Source organism: Anoplophora glabripennis, unplaced genomic scaffold (assembly GCF_000390285.2).
Source record: "Anoplophora glabripennis isolate ALB-LARVAE unplaced genomic scaffold, Agla_2.0 scaffold419, whole genome shotgun sequence".
NCBI lineage: Eukaryota > Metazoa > Arthropoda > Insecta > Coleoptera > Cerambycidae > Anoplophora > Anoplophora glabripennis.
Window position 1 is genome coordinate 266,833 of NW_019416507.1, and position 19,702 is coordinate 286,534.

A 19,702-nucleotide genomic window follows, 5' to 3' on the forward strand; every position below is an offset into this window, starting at 1 on the left:
TAATAGTTTATATTAAACACTACACCGTCAACTTATTAAAAAGTATTATCAATAACTAACTAATTATTGCAAAATACCCAAACAACTATGAAAAATTTACTTAAATACTTAGAAAAATGCAAAATTACTAGTAAAGTCGCATGTAAACAAACATGAATCCTAAAGGTTAGAAATCTTGTGATGTAGTATGAGATAAGCCACGCCCATGATTTCTGTCTATTACTCGACCGTCTTTTTTACGGACCGTGGGTGGGTAGATACTAGGCTAGAGCCATCAGTTACTTGAAGTTAGATGTATAAGTACACAATTAGTTTTTTCTTTAATTTATAATGGCTTTTTTTATCCATATCCATATCCACTATACTTTACTTCACAGTAACAGATGGTTATCATTTTGCGTCATGCATAAAATTTTTCGGAAGTTGCACCAGTAATTATAATATTTAGTAAAAATTATATCAATTATTAGCCAAAATTAAAATTTGTTAAATTCAATAATTTGTAAAATCTACTTATTAAGACAAAGTTAATTGGTTTTTAAAACATCTATAAACTGTCATTACTTATTTTTTTTCATATTTGTTTAACAAATATTAAAATTTGTTTCAATATGTAAATAAATAAATTATTAATTTAGTCTTTATAATAAACAATATTCTTTTTATTTGATCCTTTCTGATAATTTGACGGTTCATTTTTGACTTGTTTCAATTCATTTCTGATAATTAAATTACTACTATTTCTATAAGACATTCATACACTTGCATAATAAAATAATACTTACTCCATTGTTGTGGATGCATGAAAATATCATCTGCTGATGAAAAGTATACTACATATAAATGCTACATATTTTAAGACGCAACATATTTATAACAACTTAATATTTCAGAAAGAAGTTAGAAATGTTGCACCTTCAAAAAATCTCATCCCTTCAGTTAATAAATACTTACAGTCAACATTAATAGATCTGGTTTTTTTAACAGCTCCGCGCACTGACATTCTCCGCTTCAAATTTCTGGTCCTGGGTCGAATTCCAGAGGTCAACAATAACAATGATTTGTGAGACAAAGATTTAACCAAGTATTCCTCCAAATAAGAATGAACTTGAGGGTTCAATTCTGTACGCAGTAAAAAAATAATATAAACATTTATATCTGTGTTTAATCTTACTACTTACTATCTGGTAATCCGTCTTCATGGCATCCCAAGAAACTTAGGTTGGTGATACAGCTTGTGCTTAAAAATTCATTTAAGTTTCCTAGAGTTACTCGAGTTCCATTTATGTATCCTGATTTAAGCTTTTTCATGGTTGTAATCATAGCCAGTGGTAGTTTTCCATCCTCTACAATCATACAAATCACATCAAAATTCTGTTGGCAAGGAATCAGTAGACGTCGCAAATTACATTTCGAACATCTATTGATAAATCCTTTGCTAGAAAATCGTAAGCATATTAACAAACATATTTTTGACATGCACAAAATATTTTGATCCTAAAAAGCAACTTTGAAATTGAAAAATTAAGAAAAACAAGCAATGAAAAAATACTGCAAGGCAATTGAAACTAAGAAATGATATAGTTTTTAAATAATCAAAAACAAGAACATTTTCTAGTTATTTTTCAATATGTAACATAACTTCTGACATCGGGGCTTTATTTTTAATTACAGTTTATGAAATTTATTTCCAAAGTTTTGAATGATCAAAATCAATGTCAAATTTCATCTTAGTACATTTTTACTGTTAGTGGATAAATTAATAATTATAAATATTTTAAACTAATTGTCACTGACATTCCACATATTAGATATGATTCTGTTGGGGTTTATTCTAACAAATTTACTTTTAATTGGTTATATAAAAAACAGTGTTTTATAAAAATGTTTTCTTCGATAATAATAATAATTTGAAATATATTTATATAGTACAAGGGTTGTGTCTATTAAATACAGGGTGTTTGATTAATAAGGAATAGAACACAATCTAATGGGTTTCCTGAGAGTGATTTAGGCAAGAGGCTTAAATTAAATGGTGCTTCTTTTCAGTCTAAAAGGTGTCCAAATTATAAAAAAAATTCTGGCAATATTTCAGAAATTATTTCATCAATTAAGCTGATAATTAATTTCAGATTTTGATTTCCATTTGATTCACTTTATGTTAACCATTTAACTCGCAAATCTGTTATTTAACTTTGATTTAATTTATGCAAAGTAAAAGTGTTTATCTTGAGTATAATTTTAAATGTCATTTTTATTAAAAGAATAACTATTGGTTCCTTTTTTATTTGTTGGTCAGTTGTTTAACCAAAGAATCTTCCACAATTCTAACACCTTCTGAGTTTTAGAATCATTTTATCAACTTCTTGTGTTTTAAAAGATAAAAACCCTTATAAGTCTAAATTAATCAATATGTCTAAAATTAAGAAACCAAAAATGGTTCCATTCTGGAAGTATATTGTTTTACTAAAATGGTTTAAATAAACATATAAATACATAAATATAAAAACGTAATGTACAGTTTTTAATTTCTAAAAGATTGCATAAAATATATTTAAAAAATATCCTGCTATAAAAATAAATTTTTACAGAAATATGATTTTTGCCAGATTTATTTATTTATAAAAAGCAATTCATATTATTGGTTTTATCAGTATTTTAGGCATCATTACAATATTCTGAGAAACAATATTACATCAACATTACAATAATCTAATATTGTAAAAATGTATTTTACAGATAGTACACAAATTATATTTGTCCATAGGAAACAATCTTTGTCAAATAGCATCTGTGAATAAAAATATATAGATATACAAGGAGTCCCGCATAAGAACCGATACAGGGCAGGTGCATGTAGGGGTGTCCAAACTATTGTAATTTAACCAAACTTACCTATATACAAAGTTGACCCCCTGAGGAGTTATTAGCCCCTAAATTTCGAAAAAAATAAGTATCTGCAACACTTTACCGCAGAAGAACCAAATTTGGTACATGATTTAGGTTTATTACTGGTCTTCTTTGACTGTGATCTAAAGTTAATTGAAGGACTACAAGGTGTTCATTGGGGATGACTCACCCCTAAAATTGTACCGAACTTTTTTTTCATTGACCAAATTGTTAAATTTTAAAAAACTTTATGGTTTTCAAGAAAAACCATATTAACTGACACAAGATTTTAACAGTGTTCATTAAAAAATAATTAAAAAGTCAGTAGTAGGCTTTATCTTTCAAATTTGACAATTGGCCAAATAAATTTTACTTCACTTCTCTCCTAATTAAATAAGAGAAAATTGCATTAAGTAAAAAACACAAATAAATAATAAAAATAACAGGTAACTGATATTTTTTCAACAACAATCAGAGGCAATTATTGAAATAAAATAATTTTATTACTAACTGACAAGTTTGAAAGATAAATTCATTACCTACTACTGACTTTTTGATTATTTTCCAATGAACACTTTTAAAATTAAATTGAAAAATTTCAGTTAATACGGTTTTTCCTGAAAAGCATAAAGTTTTTTAAAATTTAACAAGAGTAAAAAAATTTTTAAAATTAAATTCTGCTGTGAATTAATATTATTATTTTTCAATTCGGTCAATGAAAAAAAAGTTCAGTACAATTTTAGGGGTGAGTCATCCCCAATGAACACCTTGTAGTGCTAAAATTAACTTTAAGGGCCCCATATTCTTTAAATAGTGTTTTCCGCAAAGACAAATAATTTCAAACATTTAATAACTGAATAATCTAAAGCTTATTAAATAATAGGAATGTTATGTCATGCCACCTGAGTATTTTCAAAGACGCCACAGTAAAACGAATAAACAGGTGCAAAAAACGATCAAACCATCAAGGTTTTAGGTACTGAAATCTACGAAAATACTAACTTTTTTAGACATAACTCCACATGTAAATATTCTTATAACATTTACTTGCTTAGTCCTACATATAAAATTGTTTACTTTTATTTATAAGTACGTGAAAATAATTCTTAAAATAAATAATAAAAGGATAACAGAAAACGCATGTTTTACAAACGCTTTTTTTTAGTTATTATTTTATTTGGGTAAATTTAAATGGTAACATTGAATAAACAAAACATCAAGGATTTTATTTTTGTGCTTACTTTTGTTCTACGCGTTTTAATTTTCAAGATTTCAGTACCTAAAAATGCCAGAAATTTCACCATTTCTCGGCCAGGGATATGGCCACCTTAAATCATAGTCAAAGAGCAGTAATAAACCTAAATCATGTACCAAATTTGGTTCTTCTGCCGTAGTGTTGCAGATATAAATTTTTTACGAAATTTAAGGGCCCACTTTGGGGGCTACTAACTCCTCAAGGGTGCAGCTTTGTATATATGTAAGTTTGGTTAAATTACAATATTTTGGACACCCCTACATGCACCTGCCTTGTGTCGATTCTTATGCGGGACACCCTGTATTGACCATTCAACTACTTATTTCATATTTCCTGTACACACTAATGATTGGTTGAAATTTTTCTTTCTGGTGAAGTAGGAAGCTTATATTACATAGCATTGTATGGTTAAATACAGTAATTCTGTTACCTACTTTTCGAATTCAATTTATAAATTATCAACAACCTTAGAGGGTGCAACATGAATTAGACATAGATTTTAAATAAGATGCAAATTAATTTAGGGACACATGAATTCAAAATGCAAGTGAAAAAATGACATACTAAAACTGTTACTTTATTATTAAAGTTCTTCATTTTTAGCAGCTTAAATAATTTTTTCCTTTTCTGAATGTTTAGGTTATCTAACACATATTTAGAATTAGTCTTTTTCAGTCAATCTGCGGTATCAGTTTTGGAAATGTAAGTAAACCCTTCTTATTATATCCTGAAAATGAAATTTAAAATGAACTGCTGAGTAACATACAGACATAAAAAGTGATTTTTATGCCCAAAACAACTGAGTTTTTACTTTCCACTGACATGCCATTTTTACTAATTAGTCATTGTTTTTAATCCGAATTATTGAATTGTGAAAACCAAATAAGTTTAGAACACATTTGCTCCTCAAGTAAAGTGTAACTAGTGCCCTCTATCAATGAGCACAAATAAATAAAACTGTTTAAATTTTCACTGTAAAATACACAATTGCTGAAATTTTCAACAAGATTGGTAAAATGGTGTTCAAAATATTGCCACTTCCAAACATATTCAACTTTGACATCCTGCAAACATTTGAAGCAGACATATGTGTCTTAATCTACCTATTTAGACTTTAATAATCTCTCACCCAATTTTGATGAAACACCCTATATTATATCATAGTTAAACACTTCATTTTTGATTAAAAATGATTATTTTTAAGAAAGTTAAAGTTCGATAATATGTATAACAATAATAAATTTAGACATTCTATAGAATCCTCCACATTTTCGCAAACATAAATTTAGACATATTAAATTAAATTTTATTTTATGTCAATAAAGCTATAAATTCCCAACTAGATTATAACTAACTTGTGGCTTTACAAGTGCTTATTAAATCCTAAGCAACTACCTACAACTACCACTGCATTTTAATAAAAATCAATGAAAGCAATAAAAAATCTTTTTCCAAATAGACGTTACCTAAGAGGTTTTTGGTAGCGACAAGCGAAATGGTAGGTCTACCAAGCATGTTGCGCCAGCTCATTGTTAAGAAGGCCAAGTGGGCGACAACTTTGTCTGCCAAAAGGGCGGTGTCATAGCTCGTGTAGTATTCCTCCATATCAAAATTCTAACCACCCGGAGGGACAAACATGCAACACACACCAACAAAAAATCCGCCTCTTAGCAAAAGAATTTCGGACAAGCACTAATGAACAGAATATATACAAATTAATTTGTGGTCAGGAAATAAGCCACAGACTTTACCTAGGGGAAACTCAGTTAGTAGTTCGTAAGGATATAAGACATATATAAATTATATTCTGCCATTTTGCTATTTTAAAAGATAATATACAGGGTGTAACTTTAAGTGGGGGTCAGTTTTTTAGGGGAAATAGTATGTGTTTCCCTGAATATAAATCTGAAATAATTTTTTTTAAATCAAATAAAGAGTTGAGTTATAATTAGTTTTTTAAAATGCACTTTAATACTTGTGCATGTCGCCACTATACTATGCATGTACTACAAATACATGAATTGTAGGCAATACAGTGCAAGTGAAGGGAGATAGTTCGAGTCAACGGTGATGAAGCGAAGGGGATCAGTTGTTGTTCCGCATTTGGACGGTACTTCTAACTATGAATTTGAATGTTTTTCATCGCTAGAAGCCATCAATAGACTATTTATTTTGTGTATTTCATTTATCATTATTGATTACTGCAAGAGTTTTTTGCTACGTTACTTGTTAAGTACTGTTTGTGTTCCGAACACCCACTCAACAAAAGTATCTCGCAGCGAATGGTGTGGAATTGTGCATGCGCTGCAACTAAAGTGCGGTGTTATTTGAGGTTACACTAGCATGGTCCAGCGGTGAGGTACGAAAATTACTAAAAAATGTTTTAAAAAAATTATTACAATGGAATTTTAAACATTAAATTATTGATATGTGTTTCTAAAATGGACAAAGGATGCCTCTGTATAAATATGACACCCACTCACAGTTACACCTTGTATGTAGTGTCTAATTGTTTTTTATTCACATAAAGAATTCTTGTTCCTTGACTCGATAATTTGTCATATTAAATGGCAGCATGTAATTTTTTTCCCTTTATCTATTCCATCAATAAAATTCCTTTTCAACCTTGTGTCATAATATGACTTTTGTTTTTAAGGCGATTGTTGAAAATCATTTTGTTGCCCTAGAGAGGTCATGACACTAATCAATATAAAATGGTATAAAATTAACATACCAAAACAAATGCCATGGTATGTACAGGGGCAAACAAAGGTATTTAAGACGATTTAGATAAGGGAAGAAATCTATTGTATTTAAAAAAAGGAACATATATGTTATCAAACAGTCTAGAGGTCAAAATATGATGATTGGATGAAATGGGCGTTAGGAAACTGTGAGCAAAAAATGTAAGGGACGATTCCACCCATAAAAATAATGGTATGAGTTGCTACAACAGTATTTTAGTTAATTTTTTTAAATTAATATTTTGCCATAACTTTTTTTCGGTCAAACAATTTTTTTTTTCAAATTTGATACATTTGTTACAAACTGCACCTGACAGAAAAAATTTAAAAAAAGATTATTTTCTTAATGGTCCTTGTTGATTAGAAAATTCATCATAACTTCTTTATTTGCAGTTTTATAAAAAAATTATGAAAATAAAAATGTCTTCATGTTTCAAGTTGATAAAATTTACTGTTTTTCAAAAAAGCATATGTTTTGGGGCTAGGGTTGCCAGACGTCCCGATTTGGGCAGGACGGTCCCGATTTTTAGATGAATGTCCCGCGTCCCGCTTTGACACAAGGCGGGACACATATAAAATCCCGATTTACCAACCGAACCGAAATACAAAAGAATGTGCGTATATTTTCCCCAGGCATAATAAGAATTCCTTTTACTCCAAGAGTGCTGTGTAAATGCCGCTTTAGAAGTTTACGATTGCAAACCAACACGCATGCCGAGAATATATCATCTGTTGGTTGAATATTGAAACGTTCCTAATAGACATATAATGACAAAGTGTTGCGGGTTACAAATGAAAAGGAACTGAGGCGGCAATTTTCAATTGTTGACTCTGTTACTTGTAGCGTCGTGGTTTAGAAATATGGAAAATAATAATTCAGATTTTTATGAAACGGATACAGACGAATTTGAAAAGCAGCATCGACTAAAACATGTAAAAATAGTTAAAATCAAAAGGTGAGTAACTAATGGAAATATACAGTATCTACTATATTACACAGAAATATATTCTTACTTAGGACTTCTAAATTCAGAGAAATATGGAAGGCGAAATATCCATACATATGAGAAGGAAATACTGACAAATTGGTATTATACAGTATGTAGAACTCAATTTTCAATAACACATGGTGGCGAAAATGACATTAAAAAACATATAAAAAGTGAAAAACATAAAAATGCGCTATCAGCACCTTCTACTTCTAAAACTTCGTTTTTTACAAAAAAATACATTTTTGACGGCAGCAGAAACAGCTTTTGTCTACCATACCATTAAGCATGCACATAGTTATCTCTCAAGTGATTGCGCAGGAAAGTTATTTCCATTATTATTCCCGGATTCAGAAATTGCCCAAAAATATTCTTGTGGCCGCACCAAAGCTTTAAAAATTGTGGAAAAAAATTTAGCAATATTTTCAAAAAACAGTTTATTAAATGATTTAAAAAATGACCACCAATTTTCGATAGGAACAGATGCCTCCAATAAAGGAAATATAAAAACTTTTCCTCTTGTATTAAGATATTTTAACAAATGTCATGGTGTACAATCAAAACTTTTAAGTTTCTTTTCTTTAGAAACCGAAAAATCACAGCACATTTCGATAACTCTTCTTGAGAATTTAGAAAAAAATGGACTCAATATTAAAAACGTAACAGCGTTTTCAGCAGATAACGCATCTGTCAATTTTGGGAAAAGTCAGTGTTTTTACAGAACTCAAAAGAAATAATGAAAATATTATACCAGTTGGTTGCATCTGTCACATAATACATAATGCTGGAAAAAAAGGACAAATGGCGTTGAAATTTGATATAGAAGTTATAATTATCAAATGCTTTAATGAATTTAGCTCTTCAACAAATAAAGTCACGGCTTTAAAAGAACTATTTGAATGGTGCGAAGTAGAATGGTCTGAAAATGCTAAGGCATGTGCCCACTCCTTGGCTGAGTTTAATATCAGCAGTAGAAAGATTATTGAAAAATTTTCAACCCCTCAAATCCTATTTTTGTTCTTTAAATAACCCACCAGTTGTACTTGAACAATTTTTCCAACATGAATTAGCAGAAGCATATTTAGGGATAATTACTAATGTTGGTAATACTTTAAACAATGCAATTAAAATTTTAGAAAGTGAAGACTGTCTAGTTTTGGATTTGTATTCTATAATGTCTGATTTAAAAGATTCTCTACAAAATAAACGAGAAGAAAGGTTCTACGGATTTATAGCATCTCAAGTTTTGCTAAAGTGCAGTGATGATATAACTGTTAATATTTAAAAAAAAGAGGCTGATATATTTTTTGAAAAATGTATCACATATCTAGACAAATGGTTTAATTATACAGAAAATAAATTTAGTAATTTAAGTGCAATGGCATTAAAAGTTGTGGCTACATTTGAAAATATTATGAATATTATGGGTAGCTTTAATATAAATGGAATAGATGTAGACGTTCTTTTTGAAGAATTTGTTCTGTTATAAAAATTTTTATCCTCAACAAATAAAGAGTTCAAAACTCTAAGAGCAGATAAAAAATGGGTTGAGTTTTTAAAACATTACAATGCTCCAAATTTGGAGAACCCCGGAAAACGACCTAGCGTCCCGATTTTTTTTCCCGAAATCTGGCAACCCTATTCAAGGCAGCCTTAAAACCAACTAAAGTTTACTTACTATTTTACTATTTTCCAGTATAAACAATACAGAATTTCAACATATAAGAATATTATGTTATTTAACATTTCTAATAGCATTCAATTATGCCAAATTATCTTTAAACTGATTTATATAAATCGTAAAATTCAAAAATAATTATATTTTACTCAAATCTGAAAAAACCAACCGCAAAGTACCATGGCAGATTTAAATGAATTTTTTCTGGGAAATTGAAAATGTAAATATACATTTTCATAAGACTTCTTAATGATTTGCAACATTAAATTGTTAATATTTTGAATACAGAGACCAAAAAAGTTGTGATCAATTTTTTGTCCAACAAAAGCCCTTCAGAACTTTAAAATCTTAACAATTTTTCTTTGACAGGTGTTAGTTTATTACCAATAATAAGTGTACCAAATTTGATTTAAATTAGATTAAACAAAACAAAAATAATTACTTTGGGATTATGTAACTAAATATGAGTTTTGTTAAAAAATTTTTGCTCACAATTTCTGGACACCCTGTTTGTCTTAGTCCAAAGTAGCTTCATTTGCGAATCACAGGATGCTGAAGTTGAAAACCAAGAAAATATTTTTATATCTGCTAAATCAGCAAACTCATTATCTTCAAATTTAGCATATATCACTTTTAACACATAAAACATCAGTTCAATATGTAGCTCCAGTGACGAGCTGTTATAATAAAATAAAAATAAAAATCTGAAGTCACTGGTTAAAATTACATATACATTAGAAAGAAATATAATAATTATTATTAGTGCATTTTCCCTTGTTTTGGTCAATTATAAAATTTAATAATGGGAAGTTGAATATGTGAACAGATAGAGCTACCATAAATTCAAATGTGGGGTTTAAAATGGTAATGCACCTACAAAGAAGTACTATAAATAAAATTCAATGTATGTTGTTTTGCCGAAATATAAACTTTTTTTTTAAGTATTTGCGACGAATTTTACACTACTTTATTCAAAAAAAATTTGCACATGACAAATTACATGCAGAGATTGGTTTAGACATTTCAAAAATAATGATTTTGATGTTGAGGATAAAAGAATGCTCTGGCGCACCGGGACAGTGAAGTTTGAAGATGAAGACTATTTCAAAACATTTGAAAGCATTAAGAATGATTCAAAAGCATGGACATTGGATGCCGTACAAGTTGAAGCTGAAAGACATCAAATGGCGTTTTTGCATATGTAAAGTGAAAGGTTTTTTGCATGATCATAACTGGAAATGAAAAATGGATACACGATTTATTGTACTGCATGTTAATATAATCGATTAATTGATTTAGGAGGTACAAAAATATTTTGTTTGATGTAACTCCCCAATTAAGTAACTAAGAACTAAGGTATATTTATTATATTTCAGTCTTAAGATTATATGGAAGCATTTAAGCTTCCTCATTTTTTAAAACCACCCTGTATAGGATGCCACTTAGAAATACAAATTATTAATTAATTAATTAATTGGTTAATTGGTTAATTTCAAACAAACCAGGTGAAATATTCATTTAACTTTAAAAACAATAATTATGCACCGTACAATTCCCACAAATACAATACAAATAAATAATATTTTTAAATAAAATTATGTAATTATTTTTTTTACATAATTTCAAATAATAGCAAAATGTTATTTCAACATAAAATATAATATCCATTAACTCGTCGAAATGTTTAAAATTGTTTTTCTGTTAACTTGCAAATATTAAGTGGCTAAATATTAAAATTAATTAAATTTCTTAGTTTTTACTATAAAATTCCTTCTAAGTCAAAACAATTTAATAAGTATAGTGAATATACATACACAAAGCAAAAATGATTAGAATTCTGTATCTGAAATTGTAGAAATATACAGGATGTTTAATTTAAAAAAAATGGATTTTGATGGTTTAATCTCAGCATGATATTTTCATGGTCAAATGCTTATCAGAATCTAAAAAAGGGATATATTAAAATGTTTAGAATTAGATATGGAAGCCTGATGAAATTCCTCCTAAAATAATATTCAAGAATTCAAATATGTCATAAAACTAAGCACTGTGAAAAACAGATTCAAGAGATTTCATAGAAAATAAGCCAGCTGAGTATCAGTTTCCCTACATAAAACATCCTGTATATTCAAAAATGTTTTACTACTTAATACTCTTTTCTACCAAATAATTTATCCCTTGATTTTTATTAAAATTAAAATAACAGGCGCAAGGAAGAATCTCAAATGTAGAAGAAATTTAGTAAAATTTAGTATAATTAAAGAACGACACGTTGTTGTTGTTATAAGTTATGTTAAAAATTCGTAAGAAATTTGCGAAATAAAAAATTTAATTAGGGGTTGCCGACCCTGGGTCCTCGAAAAGGTTTGCACAATTATTTCCAAAACACACAAATGACATAATATAATTTTTAGATTTGTGTGTAGGTATGTGTTTTTGTATGAAGACTTTTGTGTCCTTTACATTTGCAATTACATTTTGCATTTTGCTAAAAATAAAAATGATAAAAAACAATAAGATTACATTAAAACACAACATTCTGTTTCACCGGCTGGTAATTAGTGTAATTTTTCACAACATTCTATTCAACCAAACAACGATCACATTATCTCGAGCGTAGACATAATGGTTGGTCATTGTTCATTGTAACCAATTTATTAATACTTGTAATGCTACGATTTAGGGATTTTTAGTTGACAATACGAGTCCTGCAATGTTGGTTGCCTAAGCTTGACGGCCATATGGCTTGTGAACATTTATGAAGGCTCTGTATTAATATTATTTAGAAAAATAATTTTTAATTCGTATTTTAGATAATTACTAGCTGCTTCAGTTCAATGCTAGCCCATAGAGTAGTTATTTCTAGTAATATCATCAGCTAAAAATCTTGTCTATAAGATTAGATATACAGGGATGGCCAGAAGTACGGAATAAAATTCATATCTTCTGAAAGAGTTAATTTTTTTTGAAATGCCGAAACACGTTAACTGATTTTGATTTTTTCCCATCTTTCGGTTATATAATAATTAATTTTTCTTCAACCCCCTAACCCCCAGCTACCCCTACTTTTTTTTCAAATGGAAACATAAGGCATGAGGGGCTCGTTGAAAAGCTTATAGAAAACCGAATCCAGCCATACCAAATAAAAAAGTTTTATTTTTTCAATAGCAAGGTTTTTAGGGTTGTATAAAACACCTACTTAACAAATGAAATAAAATTTAATTAATTATCTCAGTGTTATCCTCCATGAATTTGCACATAATAAAATAAAGAATTTGAAACTGTACCTATCACTGCTAACGCAAAAAAGATTTGTTTTTTTATGTTGCGTTTTTTTTGGCACCACTTACTTGCCAGGCTTTCTGGTTAATTTTTCGCTTTAGTTGTAAATTGGAGTTCGAAACGTTACTATTGTGTCAAAATCAAGTTATTTACTGAATTGCAATGGTATTGTCGGAAAGGCAACGCATCGAAATCTTGATATTGCTTGGATGTGGAGACAAAATAAGAAGTCAGGCTGAAGTGCGCGATTTATTTAATGCGAAATATCCCGAAAACCAAATCTCGCAAGGGACAGTTAGTAAAATATTTCACAAATTTGAGGAACACGGTACAGTACAGACTTTGCCCAAAACTGGACGGGCACGTGCTTTGAATGAAGAAAAGAAATTAGACATTGCATTAGAACTTGTTGAAAATCCTCATACTTCAACTGTTTCATTGGCCCGCAATCACGATGCTTCTCGAACTGCAATTCGAATGTTTCTGAAACAAGAGAAATACCACCCCTATAAGGTATGTCTTGTCCAAGAGCTTTTGGAAGACGATTATGATAGGCGATTACAATTTTGTGAGGAAATGATGAGACGGTGTGACGACAATAATGGTTTTCAACGAGACGTACTTTTTTCGGATGAAGCTACGTTTTATTTAAATGGAGTGGTTAACAGGCACAACTATCGCTTTTGGTCCCAGGAAAATCCACACTGGACATGCGAATCGCATACGCAGCATCCACAAAAAGTTAATGTATGGGCAGGTATCATCAACAACAGAATCTTGGGCCCATTCTTTTTTGAAGAAAATCTTACTGCCGCACGCTACCTGGATTTCCTAACATTTGACCTGATACCTGCTCTAGCTGTGATTTTCCCTCATGAAATTGATCCAGATATACCGAATGAAAGAATTTGGTTCCAACAAGATGGCGCTCCCCCACATTTTGGTATTGATGTTCGAAGATACTTAGATGAAATGTTTCCAAATCGCTGGATTGGTAGACGGGGTACAGTTGAATGGCCGCCAAGATCCCCCGACTTAACACCCCTGGATTATTTTCTTTGGGGATATTTGAAAGAAAGAGTCTACCAGGACAGACCGGATAATATTGAGAATTTAAAGAACAAGATTAGGGCGGAGATGCATAATTTACCAGCTGAAGTCATTCAGAATGCTGTGGACAGCTTTTACTATCGTCTTGGAGAATGCCAAATAGTGAATGGAGGACATTTTCAGCATTTGCGACATTGAGTTTATTTTTGTAAATTATCTAGTTGTTTCAATTTCTAAATGAAAAAAAACTTGTTATTGAAAAAATAAAACTTGTTTATTTGGTATGGCTGGATTCGGTTTTCTATAAGCTTTTCAACGAGCCCCCTCATGCCTTATGTTTCCATTTGAAAAAAAAGTAGGGGTAGCTGGGGGTTAGGGGGTTGAAGAAAAATTAATTATTATATAACCGAAAGATGGGAAAAAATCAAAATCAGTTAACGTGTTTCGGCGTTTTAAAAAAATTAACTCATTCAAAAGATATGAATTTTATTCCATACTTCTGGCCATCCTCGTATTTTGCATACTTAGTTGTTGGTATCTATAAGAACATCTTTTGACATCATTCGATAGAATTTTTTGAATTTATTAGAATTAGCTTAATACTTTTAAAATATAGTTAAAATAAAAGAGCTAATAACAAAATATATATTTTATAAAGAAATGGTGGGTGTTTTCTCTACAGAAATTCACAAAAATTGAACCATAAACATTAAAAATTTTTAGTATCTTATGACCAGTATTTTTTTGTAGCAATATTTCTTTAAATTTCCTGGCAAAATCTTGAACTTCATTAAGTATTTTTACCTTTTTAAAAAATGCTGGGAGCTTGTAATGTTTGCTTATTTCGCAGCTTTAATATGGTTCTGATCATTGAATAATGTGTCCAAATTGCTGATTACTCCATCTTTATCTTTAATTTTTTTTCTCAAAACGTCAAATTTTTAAAATACTTTTCAGAAATTAAGGATTAACCACCAAGGATATTTAATACCAACATTTGAGTTAATATTATAGTATTGGTCAGTTAATATCGCTAGTAGAATATTGACTGATATATATATATATATATACGAGATGTGGCCAAAAAGTATCCGACCAGAATGTTCAAGCCTCTGTGGGGTACGAGCATAACTGGTGATTCCTTACAAACTCGCCGGCTGCCGCAGTTACCAACAGGCCGTGTTAGCAGAGTTGCCAAATGTGGCGATTTACAGCGATTGTGGTAACACAACATATTCGAATAGCTCCTAAAAATTTCACAGTATAATTATGGCAACTAACCGTTTGACTTTTAGTTGATTTTCTAGACACTGGTAGTAATTATTTCTATCTGTGGTGAAATGACAGATAGATGTGACCGACGAATTTGCATCAAGTTTTGCTTTAAACTCAAAAAGAGTTGTGTGGAAACTATTGAAATGATACAGAAGGCCTTCGGGGATGAGTGTATGGGCAAAACACAGATAAAATAGTGGTACAAGTGGTTTAAAAATGTCAGCACATCTGTTGACAGTGACAGCGTTCTGGCCGACCTTCGAGCACGATAACATTGTAAAATACCAAGCATGTGCGACTTGCGATTGAAGAATTTTAACCTAGAATTTGGAAACGAATCGTGTGTGTGCAATATTCATTCCAAAATTGCTCACGGTAGAGCAGAAAAACCTTCTCTTTGAAGTCGCTCAGGACAACGGTCGCTAATGATGAAAATGTGTTTAACCTCTTGAACATCTTAATCCATTGCGAGAAGTGCACTCCTCGCTGGCTTCATCTCTTTTTGCGGTAGCGGATATATACGTCATATTCAGTTTACAATAGAATTGCGGTCAATTGAGGTCAAGGTGGTTACTCAGGTTTTTGGGGTTGCTGATTATGAATCTGAAGTCAGAATTTCAAAATTCAAGATGGCGGATCCAATATGGCGATTTTTTAAATTGAACCAAATTCGACCAAACTGGGTATACAGGGGTTTTCGGGATCGCTGATTATGAATCCGAGATCAAATTTGCACAATTGAAAATGGTGCTTGGGCGGCCAATTGCGCAAACCTTTATATTATTTCAAGCAGAACTCTATTGCAGGCAAATGCGCAGTACTAGATTGTTAGATTCGTAATCAGCGACCCCGAAAACCTAAGTAACCACCTTGACCTTGATGATCTAAAAAACAGTGAATCTTAAAGGTTCAAAATGATATGCTCGATACATGAGATCACGAGTATTATGCTATGTATCACTCATATCTCCAAAACCAAAACTGAACTCATCTTGGAACTTTCCCAGTAACACGTTCTAATGATATACAATAACTTGGCACAAAATTTTTAACGAATTACGAGTTTGTCAAAATGGGCGATTTTCAGAGTCACTCTTTAAGTTTCAAAGACTGACATTTTAAAAAACATCATACACTTTTTAGTTATTTTTTTTAAATAAAATTATATGAAAAATTATACGTAATATTGTAGAATTAACATTTTAAATAACTATGACCGCATATTGGAAATGTCATTTTGATATTACGTAATCATTTCGTTTTATTAACAATAAAATGCATAAATCGAAATAATTTGTAGTTCTTATATTCGCCATAACATGAATGGCAGAATATTTCCAATTCCGCAACAGACTGATCCAAATGATTAAATAAAATAAAATCAAATAACTTAGATATATTTGCTACTTCATCAAATCCTGTTTTGCCCGCACATTTAGTATAAGTGTGGCAGCGCATATATCCGTCACAATCACTATTTATTGACTTTGCTCATGCCAATTATATACGTTATAAGCATTCAAGAGGTTAAAAAGATCATTAATGGTGACGAATCGTGGGTTTATGATTATGATCCCGAAACAAAACAACAGTCTTCACAGTGGAAGCTTCCATCCCAGCCACGGTCGAAAAAAGCACGTCAAAGTGGGAACAATGTCAAGACCATGTTGAGTATTTTTTCGATTATGAAGGTGTTGTGTACCATGGATATGCTCCAAGATGTCAGACGACTAAATTTTTCCTTGCAGTATTTTTGGCAAAATACAAATTTACAGAACTTTGCCAGCCTCCGTATAGTCCCGACATAGTCCCCTGCGAATTTTGAGGATTACTTCAAAGGATGCCACGAGCCAGGTGACAAAGAATAATGCCAGCATGGAGTTATAAACGCAGATTGGATACTTTTAGGTCACACCTCGTACAAATATCTTTATGTTCACACTACTGAATAAATTGTTTATATGTATATTAACCCAGGATACCAAAAAACGTAAAATATATCATTCCTTTGATATATTCGGCAATAAATAAGAATTTCTTGCTTCAGCAATTTCCAACATATTTTTTCTGAAGATTATTTTATAAATCTATAAAAACACCACTTTTTGTGTTAGTCTGTTTCTTTAACTAATACCAACCACATTGCCGTTGCCTGTTGCGTGGTAAAGTCAAATAGTGAACCACACAATTTTTAACACATTTTAAGTTAGGTTAAGTTTTTTCACTTTAGCCTTTCTTATACAGTTTGAAGTGCTTTATAGCTCAACCTGTTCTGCTCACAAAATAAACTGACACTATTTGAGACAAATTCTGTGCCTACTCAGCGTCGCAAGTAATTTGAAAAGGTATATACTTCTTTAATACCCTTATGTTTCTTTTAATAATCTAGAATTAAGCCTTTAGAATTAAACCATTAATAGCCAGTAAAAATGTAAAAATGGAATGATTAATTATCAAACGAAAACTGTTACTCAAAAGGATCAAATTGATAAAGCAACTCTTTGGCAAAATCTAATACCTAAGTGCAACGTCCGACAGGTTATGGTCACCAAAGGCCTTCCTAGCATATTCTGCCAGCTGGACTTCAAAAAGTTTATTTCACTCTTGCAAATATCAATCATAAGCTCGTAGTCGGAGGCTATGTAATTGTGTGACATATCCGTAAACTGAATAACACACAATCTATAGTGGGGTGTAGGAAAAATATATATACTTTCAATTTACCTGTGGAGTAAACGCAAAGATCTTATCACCCAGGGAATAGAGCTTGCTGGTGGAAAGAATGCCCACATCTCTGGATTTTCTACCCGATAAACCCAGTTTTTTGTTTCTTCCTGTAAACACAAAGGTAAACTAAATTCCCAAACATTTCAGACATCACTTTTTAATCTATTTTCAAAACAAATTTACTGACAATCGTTTTAAAGGATTATTTCACAAAATCAAAAAAACTTAATCGAATATATTGCTTTTACTTAAAAAATTATGTCAAATGATATTTCCACAAACAAAAGTAGTTTGTAACTTAATGCAACAGAAATAATCCTCCACAGAATGATTTATTATTTTTATGTACTATTATCATTACCTAAACGAGTTTTTGTTGCTAAATATTGTTTTCAAATGATTTTTTAAGATAATCTGACATTTGTATAATATCTTTAAGGAAAATAAAGAAAATCAAATCCAAACAGTTTTGTTTATAGGAAATAAAAGTAATTTCATTATTGGGAATTTTGAATTCAAATTCCTGTTCAAAACTTCATTGAACTTACATGGAAAAAAATAGTTTTATTAGCAACATTTTTATAGATTTAGTTTTTTCTGGTCTTTATCCAATTTTTGTATTTTTGGACATTAAAAAAAAATCAAACAAACCTCTGCAATACAATAATCAGTCACATGTTAGTAAACTTATTTTTTTTAAACAAAATAATAAGACTTTATTGCCATTTTATTATTTTATAAAAATCATTCTTAAGTCTGTCGAATGACTAAATTTAAAACATACAGTTCCCTTAAAAATGAAATTTAATAATTAAATACAGTGCCTACTAAATTTTTATTTTCAGATTTAAGGAGTTTTCAAGGTGTTCAAGGGTTGATTTTAATTCATTTTCAAGGAAGTACATTTTTCTAGGGTAAACACTTTTCTCTTTGTAAAAGCGAATCGATGTTAATTTACTCGAAATTTTTCATTTTCTTTACTCAAAATATAGTTTTTAACTTGAAGATGAAGGTGCGCTCCGCATTCACGACATATAAAAAAATTAAACATCTATCTGACCATCTCTCTGATTTTAAAAATTTAATGTCGAACACATACGAGCGATTATTAAGTATCACATTAAGATAGAATAAGATTGTAAAACTATAATTCTAAAGATAAAATATATGACTGAAAAATTGAAAATTTAAACGTGATCATCATAATTTGTACACTTACAACATACACTGAAATTATATTATATTGAAGGAATTTAATTATATTTATTAAACAAAAATAACAATACAATATCTAAAATAAAAATTTTATTACAATAATCGTTAAAAAATTATATTAAATTGGTTTTGAGAACCATAAAAATTAAACAAAATTAAAATATTTAAATTTAAGTAATTTCTAAAATAAGAATAATTTTTTTAAATTGTTTATCTCACTCTTTAATTTTTTGGTGATATTGTACTACATTTTTCTGATTTTCACTTATTATCATTTCTAATTCTTTTTTTCTCAATTTGAAATCTGCTGCTTCTTCAACCAATTTTCTTTTTCTTTTTTTTCTTCACTTTAATTTTCTCTTTTGTCTTGTAAAGCTTGTTTTCGATTTGCAGAAGAGGATTTAAAAGCAACAATGAGTTATTTTAATATTTTTTACATTACCGTTATTATTAACAATAATAAAATCATGTACAGATCTTTGAGATATAAGACTTTGTTCTTGTAGATTCTCAACTAGGAATTCTTTGTTGAAAGAAAAACTGCGTTCTATAGCAGCATTTCCATGAAAAAATACTAATACCTATTCGTTTTACAAAT

At 30.1% G+C, this 19,702-nt stretch overlaps 1 protein-coding gene across 2 annotated transcripts in view; it reads right to left on the reverse strand.

Annotated features, from left to right (window-relative positions):
* Nucleotides 1–19,702, reverse strand: part of LOC108909685 (probable phosphorylase b kinase regulatory subunit alpha) — a 47,091-nt gene that overhangs the window by 21,506 nt on the left and 5,883 nt on the right. Inside the window, exons 6-9 of one of the 2 annotated variants that reach the window (XM_018714089.2) lie at nucleotides 17,887–17,996; nucleotides 5,611–5,758; nucleotides 1,182–1,346; nucleotides 955–1,122 (exon numbers count right to left, since the gene is read on the reverse strand). In XM_018714089.2, coding sequence (XP_018569605.1) covers nucleotides 955–1,122; nucleotides 1,182–1,346; nucleotides 5,611–5,758; nucleotides 17,887–17,996 — 591 coding nt within the window. Of the gene's footprint in view, nucleotides 1–954; nucleotides 1,123–1,181; nucleotides 1,347–5,610; nucleotides 5,759–17,680; nucleotides 17,829–17,886; nucleotides 17,997–19,702 lie in introns of both variants that reach the window. The other variant, XM_018714088.2, reaches the window with a different exon arrangement.